The sequence below is a fragment of the Aquarana catesbeiana genome, linkage group LG01, assembly GCF_042186555.1.
Source record: "Aquarana catesbeiana isolate 2022-GZ linkage group LG01, ASM4218655v1, whole genome shotgun sequence".
Classification (NCBI taxonomy): domain Eukaryota; kingdom Metazoa; phylum Chordata; class Amphibia; order Anura; family Ranidae; genus Aquarana; species Aquarana catesbeiana.
The window spans coordinates 270911585-270924500 of NC_133324.1; the positions used below are offsets into that span (position 1 = coordinate 270911585).

General features: G+C 40.6%; 1 protein-coding gene across 2 annotated transcripts in view; it reads left to right on the forward strand.

Annotated features, from left to right (window-relative positions):
- Positions 1-12916, forward strand: part of GOLGA3 (golgin A3) — a 143158-nt gene that overhangs the window by 34630 nt on the left and 95612 nt on the right. For both annotated transcript variants that reach the window (XM_073628458.1, XM_073628465.1), the window contains exons 5-6: positions 363-1033; positions 10656-10767. In XM_073628458.1, coding sequence (XP_073484559.1) covers positions 363-1033; positions 10656-10767 — 783 coding nt within the window. The remainder of the gene's footprint in view (positions 1-362; positions 1034-10655; positions 10768-12916) is intronic.

The following is a 12916-nucleotide window of genomic DNA, read 5'->3' on the forward strand; positions in this document are numbered from 1 at the left end:
GTGTGAGTCTTGCTGAAGCAGTCTGACACACGCTCAAGCTCTAATTTAGTTTGGTAACAGCTGTCATATTTTTAATTCCTCTCTCTTTTTTTGTCCCAACTGTCACTGGTAAGGAAGTGAAGTGAAAATCTCCCCAATGAGGACACTGACAAAGACCAAACATACCACTTCCTGACTCTCCCCACCATCAAATTGCCTTTTACAGACAATATGATCACTTGAAATCAGTCCTTGAATTGTGCTTTTCCTTTTTTCCTTGCTCAAAATGTTAAAACCATATTCTGTGTTTGAGTGTTTGAAACAATGGTTTTTAGCATGTAATAATATACTGTATTGTGATGTAAATTTATTTCTCTGTGTAGTCTAATCAGTCGACTCCTAAAAGTCGCCCTTCAAGCACTTTGGATCCTGAACTGATGTTCAATCCGGATAATCTTCCTCGGGCCAGTACTGTTGCAATGACTAAGGAGTATTCCTTCTTGCGCACAAGTGTCCCACGGGGTCCGAAACTGGGCAGTCTAGGCCTCCCATCGTCTTCCAAAGTGAAAAAGTCCTCCAAATCATCCAAATCTTCTAGCAAAATTCGTTCTTTAGCAGACTATCGTATAGAATCTTCTGAACCCAGCAATCCCTACATAGGTTATTCTGATTCATCGCCTGGCTCCCTAAAGCCCAATAGGGGGAGCCTCACCTCAGTAGTGTCCGAAATTAGTATGGAAGGACAGAAATTTGAGGGTTACTATGCTGACAACAGCTCTGAACTTGATGGGAGTGATCTCGGAACTAGACTTGATGGAAATGAGAGTGACAGCTCTACGTACAGTAGTGTATCTGCTGGACAAGGGTCTGATTTTGTTGCTGCATCACCCAGGAGAGAAGAATACATTGTGAATGGGCAAAGCATAGCTCCAGAAGATGTAGGGCACTATCCTTCACTAAGTGATGTCTTGCAAGCTGCTGCTGCAGAGCAACAAACTCAGGAGTCTGAGGGAATTGGTGAACCTAGAAGCCGGCGAGACAGCATTTCAAGCAGGTAATAACAATGAAAAAAAAAATGTTTTCAGTGTTGAGAGAGATTTGTTAATAATGTTAAACTGGTACATCAGACAGTTTTGTAACTCTAAAGAGATATACAGTGCCTTACAAAAATATGTACACCCCTCACGTTTTTGTAAATATTTTATTATATCTTTTCATGTGACAACACTAAAGAAATTACACTTTGCTACAATGTAAAGTAGTGAGTGTACAAATTGTATAACGGTGTACATTTGCTGTCCCCTCAAAATAACTCAGCACACAGCCATTAATCTCTAAATGCTGGCAACAAAAGTGAGTACACCCCCAAATGAAGATGTCCAAATTGGGACCAAAGTGTCAATATTTTGTGTGGCCACCATTATTTTCCAGCACTGCCTTCACCCTTTTGAACATGGAATTCATCAGAGCTTCAAAGGTTGCCACTGGAGTCCTCTTCCACTCCTCCATGATGACATCACAGAGCTGGTGGATGTTAGAGACCTTGTGCTCCTCAACCTTCAGTTTGAGGATGCCCCACAGGTGCTCAATATGGTTTAGGTCTGGAGACATGCTTGGCCAGTCCATCACCTTTACCCTTTGCTTCTTTAGCAAGGCAGTGGTCATCTTGAAGGTGTGTTTGGGGTTGTTATCTTGGAATACTGCCCTGCAGCCCAGTCTCCAAAGGGAGGGGATCATGCTCTGCTTCAGTATGTCACAGTACATGTTGGCATTCATGGTTCCCTCAATGAACTGTAGCTGTCCAGTGCCAGCAGCACTTAAGCAGCCCCAGACCATGACACTCCCAGCACCATGCTTGACTGTAAGCAAGACACACTTGTGTTTGTACCCCTCACATGGTTGCCGCCACACACACGCTTGACACCATCTGTACCAAATAAGTTCATCTTGGTCTCATCAGACCACAGGACATGGTTCCAGTAATCCATGTCCTTAGTCTGCTTGTCTTCAGCAAACTGTTTGCGGGCTTTCTTGTGCATCATCTTTAGAAGAGGATTCCTTCTGGGATGACAGCCATGCAGACCAATTTGATTCAGTGTGGGGCGTATGGACTGAGCACTGACAGGCTGACCCCCCACCCCTTCAACCTCTGCAGCAATGCTGGCAGCACTCGTACGTCTATTTCCCAAAGACAACCTCTGGATATGACGCTGGGCACGTGCACTTCTTTCGTCAACCATGGAGAGGCCTGTTCTGAGTGGAATCTGTCCTGTTAAACTGCTGTATGGTCTTGGCCACCGTGCTGCAGCTCAGTTTCAGGGTCTTGGCAATCTTCTTATAGCCTAGGCCATCTTTATGTAGAGCAACAATTCTTTTTTGCCATGAGGTGCCATGTTGAACTTCCAGTGACCAGTATGAAAGAGTGAGAGCGATAACACCAAATTTAACACACCTGCTCCCCATTCACACCTGAGACCTTGTAACACTAACACTGGACATTTTGACTTGGGGGTGTACTCACTTTTGTTGCCAGCGGTTTAGACATTTAAAGGCTGTGTGTTGAGTTATTTTGAGGGGACAAGCTGTACACTCACTACTTTACGTTGTAGCAAAGTGTCATTTTTCAGTGTTGTCACATGAAAAGATATAATAAAATATTTACAAAAATGTGAGGGGTATACTCACTTTTGTGAGATACTGTATAGATCTGCGCCACAGATTTAAAACAAGTTTCCCAAAATGGAGCTGCTATCCAATTTTGATGTAGACATCAAAAGTAAAAAACGTATAGTGAAGTGGACAGCACTGCCACCAATACACTCAAATTATACTCCAAAAATTAATTATAAACTCCTCTGAATTATCTATCCAGAATGTGCAATGCAACTCGTATAAACAATAGGGCTGCAACTAACGATTTTTTACTTTTTTTTAATTGATTAGTTGGCCGATTTATTGTTTCGATTAATCGGTTAATGACCTTAAAAAAAAAAAAAAGTGTGGTGTATAATTTAGTTAATAATATGTAAAGTTTTAAAAACGGGCAATTTATTCTTAATTACCTCTATGCAGTGGTAAATATAAATAACCAACTATATGGTTAGGGAGCAAAATCTCTAATCCACGCCGAGAAAAACCAACAGAAGAGACATACTGTATATACTATTAAGAGGGGATATACACTGTATATACTATGAGAGGGGATATACTGTATATACTATTAAAGGGTGAATCTGGTAAATATCAGACTCAGAGATTATTTTTTTTATTTAAAGAAAGAAAAAAAGTTAGACTGTTTTGCCGATTTTCAGACAAAACTGTAATATATTATATGCTGGCCATACAAAAACAATGTCTTCCTTAAAAAAAAAAAAATAAATAAATAAAATGTAATTTTAAGAACGTTCGTTCCATTTTCTAATTGTTAGTGAGGTCGATGTTCGATTTCAACCACAGTGATGGGAAAATTTAGAACTAATAGAAAACTTCTTGATGAAAGGAATTTTCAGACAGCGTATGTGGTTTTCGTTCAGAAATGACATTCATTTTAAAAACAGAAATGTTAAAAGCAAGTGAAAATTTCAAACAACATTGTTTCATTCAGCGAATGTACAAAGATTTTCGTATGAATATTCTCATCTGAAAATTGATATATGTATGGCCAGCATAAGGCTCGGTTCACACCTATGCAGTTTGCTTTTGATCTGTTTTTGCAGTGCTTTTTGCTGTGCGTTTTGTTTTTCATGCATGTGATTTTGCTGCGATTTGCGTTTTTGCATATTTTTTTTTTGCCCAATTTGTTGTTGGGCAGGTTAAAAAACACAAATTGCTGCAAAAACGCTTTACATGCTTTTCTGCAGCTTCTCCATTGAAGTATATTGAACCAAAAAAGCGCCATTTTGCGTTAAGGTCCCTGACCCTTTCCAAATACGCAGCAGCTGAAAAAAGCATAGATGTGAACTTGTCCCAGAAAAAAACATGTAAATGAACTGTAGTGCATTTCTGCAAAAAGTACCAAAAAACACATAGGTGTGAACCAGGCCTAAGATGTTTAGTAACATAATGGGGTTAAAAAAAAAAAACTAAAATTAGCCCTTTATAGTACAAAAAAAGCAGATAATGGCTACTTTAAGGGGTTAATTTTTTTTACTGTGAAACTAATATTTACAGTAGCGATTATTTGCTCTTTTTTTACTATAAAGGGCTAATTTTAGTTTTTTATTTTTAACCCCATTATGTTATTGGCCGATCGATTACTATGTTCATAATCGATTAGTTGTTGATTAATCGATTAGTTGTTTCGGTCCTAATAAACAATATATATCAAATTGCAATGTGCAAATACACAAACTTTCAAAAATACAATCAAAAAGTGCAATGTGCATACACCCAAATTCATATATGTCTTTGTAATGCAATAAAATGTCTCATATAAGAATGGTTCAATACTCATGCAAATATTTCATGCAAAAGAAATAATATTAGTGTACCCCAGGCGGGGCTTGGACGTGACGTCACCGCACACTCTGGGTTCGCCCTCGTGGCTCGGAATTGCGACCAGAGACGACTTGGCTCCTTGATTGGACTTGCATATACTATTGTCAGTGGAGACACATGTGAATGTGAGTGTTTTGATTGTTTTTATGGAATGAAGAGTTTTAGATGGTTTTTACGCTATGAGAGCCCCCTCCTTTTTTTTCATTCATTTTGTTGGCTTGAAAGATTTGCGTGAGTATTGAACCATTCCTATGTGGGAAGTTTTATTGCATTCCAAGATGTATAGAAATTTGTGTGTATGCACGTTGCACTTTTTGATCGATTTATATTTTTGAACGTTTATGTATTTGCACATTTATGCATATTGCAGCTTGATATATATTGTTAATATGAGTTACCTTGCACATTCTGGATAGATTGTTTTAGAGGAATTTATAATACATTTTTTGGGTATAACTTTTTTTTTTTTGTGAGTCTGTTGGTGGCAGCGCTGAGAGAGGCAGCCATCTTAATGTGGTAGAATCGCAGTTTTATTAAACTTTTTGAGGGCACCTTTATGGTAATATTCCTCTGATTCTACATTGTGACTGTATTTGGATAATTTCACCTTTTGGAGCATGTTAAATGTTACACACATATTTAAGGTGTAACGTGTAATACAATCTAAGAGAGATGTACATATGTTTTATCTGCAATGAGGCCCCATTCACACCTGAGCGTATTGGAATCCAGAATCTCAGAAAAACGCTGGACGCAGTTGTGGTGCAACTATTTTCTAATGGCACCCCAAACACAGTCAGTACATGAGCTTCTTTGGCAGGTTTATGGAGTAAAGGGAGACCCATTCAACATGAATGGCGTGGCTCCAAAAACGCACCACAAAGTTGCATGTCGCAAAGGTGTGCTCGGGCCTAAGGGTGAACCTATCCGTTAACAAAATGCTTACTGGGGAAATGTACTAAAATTGGTGCACACTGAATCTGGTGCAGCTGAGTATAGTAAGCCATCGGCTTCTAGGTTATATTATCAAAGCTTAATTGGACGAGCTGAAGTTAGAAGCTAATTTGTTACTATGCAGAGCTACACCAGATTCTGTGTGCACCAGTTTTAGCGATAAAGTGTATCACCTTTGTTCACAGGTTCAGAACTTTCACCTCCAAGCGATTTGTATAGTTTGTGATGATGTATGTAAATGTAGCTAGCAATTTTTTTGCTCATTACACTCGCTGCTTCCTGCATTGTAGTCTACAAATTGCTTCTGTATTATTACTTTCAATGAATGTTTGAGTCTTCAACTCACTGAAGATAATGCACACTTCCTATATGGTTATTTTTTTTTCTTAACAGTTGTTAGGCAGGCTGATTGTAGTACGGTGCCTTGCAAAATTATTCACCCCCCTTGGCATTTTTCGTGTTTAGTTGCCTCACAACCTGGAATTAACATGGATTGTTTGAGAATTTGCATCATTTAATTTACAGAACATGCCCATAATGTTCAAAGAGGACAAAATAACAGAAAAAGTCAATGTGCTTAACTATTCACCCCCCTAAAGTCAATACCTTGTAGATCCACCTTTTGTGGCTATCACAGCTCCAAGTCGCTTTTGATAAGTCTCTATGAGCTAGCCACATCTTACCACTGAGATTTTTGCTCATTCCTCCTTGCAAAACTGCTCCAGCTTCTTCAAGTTGGGTGGTTTGCACTTGTGAACAGCAATCTTTAAGTCTGACCACAGATTTTCTATTGGATTGAGGTCTGGGCTTTGACTAGGTCATTCCAACACATTTACATGTTTCCCCTTAAACCACTCATGTGTTGCTTTTAGCAGCGTGTTTGGGGTCATTGTCCTGCTGGAAGGTGAACCTCCGTCCTAGCCTCAAATCACACACAGAGTGGTACAGGTTTTGCTCAAAAATATCCCTGTATTTAGCACCATCCATCTTTCCTTCAACATCCCCACAGCATGATGCTGCCATCACAATGTGGTCACTGTGGGGATGGTGATTTTTGGGTGATGTGATGTGTTGGGTTTGCGCCAGACATAGCGTTTTCTTTGGCCAAAAAGTTCAATATTAGTCTCATCAGACCAGAGCACCTTCCTCCATACTTTTCGCAGACTCAAAACGTGCCATTTTGTTTATTTGCTGAAAGTAATGGTTTTCTTCTGGCCACTTTGCCATAAAGCCCAACTCTATGGAGCGTACGGCTTATTGTCGTCCTATGTCCAGATACTCCCGTCTCTGCTGTAGAACTCTGCAGCTCCTCCAGGGTTACCTCAGGTCTCTGTGCTGCCTCTCTGATTAATGCCCTCTTTGCCCGGTCCATGAGTTTTGGTGTGCGGCCGTCTCTTGGCAGGTTTGTTGTTGTGCCATGTTCTTTCCATTTGCTTATGATAGATTTGATGGTGCTCCTAGGGATCATCAAAGATTTGGATAATTTTTTATAACCTAACCCTGACTTGTACTTCTCAACAACATTGTCCCTTACTTGTTTTGAGAGTTCCTTGGTCTTCATGGCAGTGTTTGGTTAGTGGTGCCTCTTGCTTAGGTGTTGCAGCCTCTGGGGCCTTTCAAAAAGGTGTGTATATGTAATGACAGATCATGTGACACTTAGATTGCACACAGGTGGACATCATTTCACTAATTATGTGACTTCTGAAGGTAATTGGTTGCACCAGAGCTTTTTATGGGCTTCAAAACAAAGGGGGTGAATAAATACGCAAATGCCAATTATCAGTTTTTTTTTTCTGAAAAATAGTTTAACCACTTGCCGACCGGGCCATAGCCGAAAGATGGCTGCAGCGTGGTCGGCTAGTTCTGGGTGGACGTCCATGGACGTCATCCCAGAATCCTGCTCTCGCGCGCCCCCTGGGGCGAGCACCCGAGAACCTCTGGACCCGGCGGATCACGGTAAACGGCCACTGATCACGGCCGTTTACCATGTGATCGCTCCGTCAAATGACGGAGCGATCACATGTAAACAAACCGGCGTCATGTCATGACGCCGGTTCCTCCCTCCCCTCTGTGTACCGATCGGTACAGTGAGAGGGGGAGGGATCGGATGGCAGCACCGCTGTGGGCTGCATGTCTAGTGCCCACAGCGCTGCTCAGTGACAATTGCAGTCACATCCATCCAGCCCTCCATGCTCAGCCATCCCTGCAATATACTCTGCATTATACCCTGCAATGCTCTGCAATATACCCAGCAATGCTCTGCAATATACCCTGCAATATACCCTGCAATATACCCTGCAATATACCCAGCAATATACCCAGCAATATACTCTGTAATATACCCTGCAATACTCTGCAATACCCCGCAATACTCTGCAATACCCAGCACTACCCCGCAATACTCTGCCATACCCCGCAACACTCTGCCATACCCCGCAACACTCTGCCATACCCCGCAACACTCTGCCATACCCCGCAACACTCTGCCTTACCCCGCAACACTCTGCCATACCCCGCAACACTCTGCCATACCCCGCAACACTCTGCCATACCCCGCAACACTCTGCCATACCCCGCAATACTCTGCAATTTTTACCCAGTTCCCGCCCGCTGTCATATGACGTCCTTGACTTTGTGCGTTGATATCTGAATGATGGGTGCAGCTACAGGCATCATTCAGACATCAGCTTTTTCAGCCGGCGATTCCCTACACCATAAGAATGATCATAGCAGCTGTTCCACTGCTTGATCGTTCTTATGGGAGGCGAGAGGGGGCGCCCCCCCTTCCCGCCACCCTCTGGTGCTTCTACCAACTCACCGCTACGATCGAAGCCAGGATCGTTTTTTTTTTTATTATTTCAGGCTTCCCAGCCTAGAGGTGAAATGTGGGGACCCCATATCTCACTGTAAAGAGGACCTGTCATGCCATATTCCTATTACAAGGGATGTTTACATTCCTTGTAATAAGAATATGTGTTAATTTTTTTTTTTTTTGGGGAAAAAAAAGTGTCAAACTAAAATAAATAAAGTAAAATATACAAATAAAAAAAAAAAAATTTTTAAAGCACCCCTGTCCGTGTGCTCGCATGCAGAAGCGAACGCATACGTCCCGCCCACATATGAAAACGGTGTTCAAACCACACATGTGAGGTATCACTGCGAACGTTGGAGCGAGAGCAATAATTTTAGCCCTAGACCTCCTCTGTAACTCAAAACGTGTAACCAGTAAAAATGTTTAAAGCGTCACCTATAGAGATTTTTAAGTAGCACCATTCCACGAGCGTGTGCAATTTTGAAGGGTGACATGTTGGGTATCTATTTACTCGGCGTAACTTCATCTTTCACATTATGCAAAAACATTGGACTAACTTTACTGTTTTTTTTTTTTTTTTAAAGCACAAAACTGTTTTTATTTAAAAAAAAAAACGCGTTCGAAAAATTGCTGCGCAAATACCGTGCGAGATAAAAAGTTGCAACAACCGCCATTGTATTCTCTAGGGTCTTTGCTAAAAAAAAATATATATATATAATGTTTTGGGGTTCTATGTAATTTTCTAGCAAATAAATGATTATTTTTACATGTAGGAGAGAAATATAAGAATTGGCCTGGGTGCTCCAGAACGCCTGGAGGTGCTCTCTGCATGTTCGGCCTCTGTATGTGGCCACGCTGTGTAAAAGTCTCACACATGTGGTATCGCCATACTCGGGAGTAATAGCAGAATGTGTTTTGGGGTGTAATTTGTGGTATGCATATGCGGTCTATGAGAAATACCCTGCTAATATGACAATTTTGTGGAAAAAAAAAAAAAGTAAAAAAAAAACCTTGATTTTGCAAAGAATTGTGGGAAAAAATGACAACTTCAAAAAACTCACCATGCATCTTTCTAAATACCTTGGAATGTCTTCTTTCCGAAAAGGGGTCATTTGGGGGGTATTTGTACTTTTCTGGCATGTTAGGGTCTCAAGAAATTAGATAGGCCGTCAGTACTTCAGGTGTGATCAATTTTCAGATATTGGCACCATAGCTTTTGGACTCTAGATATGTAGCAGTATAAATTTTGGCCAAAATTTACGAAGAAAAATTACTAATTTGCTAAATGTTATAACAGAAACAAAGAAAAATTCATTTTATTACCAAATTTTCAGTCTTTTTTCTTTTATAGCGCAAAAAATAAAAAAACCAACGGTGATTAAATACCACCAAAAGAAAGCTCTATTTGTGTGAAAAAAAGGACAAAAATGTCATATGGGTACAGTGTTGTATGACTGAGTAATTGTCATTCAAAGTGTGAGAGCACCGAAAGCTGAAAATTTGGTCTGGTTAGGAAGGGGGTTTAAGTACCCAGTGGTCAAGTGGTTAATGTATATATTTTTCTAATTTTACTTCACCAACTTAGACTATTGTGTTCTGATCCATCACATATAATTCAGATTAAAAAAACATTGAACTAAAGGCTGTAATGTAACAAAATAGGTAAAAAGCCAAGGGGGGTGAATACTTTTTCAAGGCACTGTAGCTATTCTAGTGGCTAATAACATTTTAATAGAATAACAACAATGGAGGTGAAAGCTTGTGCATATTTGAAGGTACCCAAAAATTTACTTTAAAATAAACTTTACAATAAAGTTACAGATAAATTTACCTTAAGGAGGATCTGCAGTCTGCTCACATTATTTGTAATAAAAACATCTTTGCCATTCTGAAGCTTCCCTCCAACCACTTTGCATATTATTTATTATATACTATGATTCTGTACTTGCCAAATATGCTGCAGAAATTTCCCTCCACTGAGTCTGGCTGCATCCATTTTAACTGTGGGCAGCTGAAGCTGCTGCCTGTTCACTTCCTGGATTTACCCAGACACACGGAGGCACTGCTCCAGCTCTGCAGCTCTCATTGGCCCTCTTATGACTCATCCCCCTCCCTTCCTGGCAAACTCTCAGGAGGATGAGAGAGAGAGCTGTGCATGATGTCATAAGCTTAGGCCTTTTTACCAGACAAGAAACCGAAAGTGGGCTGTATAAGGTATTTACTGGCAGAAAAAAAATGTTTTACTATCCAAAGTTAAAGGGCAGAAGATTTAATAGATGGAAAGATGAAAAATGACTGAAGTTCTGCTTTAAGGTAAATATTACAATAAAATAATTTACTGTATGTGCTCACTGAAAATGCTATATACTTTCTTTGTATTATTAGTTTCTTCTCTGTGTTTATGCTTTTGTAGCATTTCTATGGAAAGCTCCGTTGCTGGAACTCACGATGAACTGTTGCAGGTGCTGAAAGAGAAGATGAGATTGGAAGGGCAGCTGGAGTCATTGACAACAGAAGCCAGTCAGGTAAGAATAATTAAATCAGTCAGCCGTTTAGGCTATAGTCACACTTGCAGTGATTGCTAGCTATGTGGAAAGCAGCGAATAGTTGTGTCTGCCAGTGACCTGTAATTATAGTGAAAGGAAACGGCCACACCTAGCCACTCAGAGGAATCTGATTCTGATCTGAATTTGCACAGGCCTTAATCACTGGTTCCAATGTAGCCTAAGAGACAGGATGAGATACAACCATGGACAGATTTTTTGGTGCCATTCCGTGGAAAAAGAAGAACCCACAATTTACTCTGAAATAACTTGAAATTGACACTTGGCATCCAGCATTGTTTATTCCATATTTTTTAAAAATCAGGCTTTGCCTTTGCGTTTGGATTCAACCGAATATTTAAAAAAACAAATGAAAATGGCATTGGTTAAAATATATATTTTTTAACCTAATATTTAGTTGCACAACCTTTAGAGTCAGTCACTGCAAACAAAGAATATCTTTAGCTCTTAGCGACTGAGACAGAGTTTTTTTTGACACCTGGCAGTATGTTTCCCTCCAGAATTCTTTAATAGTCTTGAGATTTTATTGTGCCCTGGACAGATTCAACCCTCCTGCAAGACACAGCAAAGTAGCCCAAATATATAAGGAAGCCTCCTACATGTTTCACAGTATAGGTATAGTATTCTTTCCTTTTGAAAGCTTACATTTTTGTCTGTGAACATAGAGCTGATGTGACTTGCCACAGTTTTAGCTCATCTACTCAAAGGACATTCTCCTAGAAGCAATGTGACTTGTCAATATGCATTTTATCAAATACCAGTCTGTTTTTCCTATCAACAGCGGAGTAATCTTATGCCTTTTTGCATTGAGCCCTCTGTCGCTCAAAAAGTGATGGATACTTTTTTTCTCCTTCAATCTTCACCAAAATATACCAAAAATCAATTCTGAGACACCTTCTAAATGCAGCCAAAGCCCTTTGACATGAGGAATCTTCCCCTTCTTTCCAAATATGGCATAACAAAGTAGATAATTTCTTTATCGTACATCATGGGACACAGAGGCTCATAGTAATTACTAAGTGGGTTTATATCTCACCTTCAGGTGCTGGACACTGGTGTAATCAATTAGACAGGAAGTTTTCCTCCCTATATAACCCCTCCTCTACAGGGAGTACCTCAGTTTTTTCGCCATTGTCTAAGGTGTTGGTCACGGTTAATGAGTGCTCCTAGATGGCCTGAACAGGGTCAGGGAGCTATGCTATCGGATCCATTCAGAGAGCCAAAACAAAAGCTAAAGTGGATGGTACCCGATGCCTCAATAACGAAGGATGAGGTTTTGCCTGTAATGCTTCTCTTAAGAGAGCTGGGACCTGAGATCTAGCACCTTGGTCACATTGCTATACCACAGGTTTGCTCTGGCAGGGTGCTATACATGGCCCAAGGCAGTGGACCCTACGTTCAGAGGGGACCCCGTCCTTGAAGGTCTGGCATGACACCAACCCGCCGGGTGAAGATTGGGTCGTTGTGATATTCCAGCAGTACCCTGCAGAGAGGAATGGTGAGTCTGCATTTGTTTGCAGTGTCTCAATTAAGAGAGCGATCTGACTGTCTGTTTCACACTGTTTTTTCTCCAGCCACTAGAGGGCGCAGATTTGCTCCTAGCCTATTGTTATTGTAGGCAGGAAGAAGAGGAGCAGCTATTACCATGTGCTGACAGGTCGGACGGCCTTGGAGACAGAACAGTGGACCGTGAGTGTGTGAGGGCCAGCTTGGGAACAGGTACATACAAGTCATGATTACATGCTGCATATTTTCTGCCTATCCATGGGGCATGTACAAGCTGTAAGTAGCAGATACACCCCTGGATGATTAGCAGTTCACTTTAAAAGTGTAATTTTCTGCTTGTGGGCAGGAACAGCATAATATACATGCTTGCAGTTTTGAAATGCATGTTGTTATATTACATGTTTGAAAGGTTTGAGCATAGTGTATATGTGCTTGGTATCCTACAGGTATAAGTATAGTACCACCTGCAGTTGAGCAAGTGCTTGCTTGCTAAAATCGCGCAGTTGCTAAATACACACAGATGCTGATATGCTTAGTTGCTAAAATCACACAGTTGCTAATACGCACAGATGCTGATATGCACAGTTGCTAAAATCGCACTGTT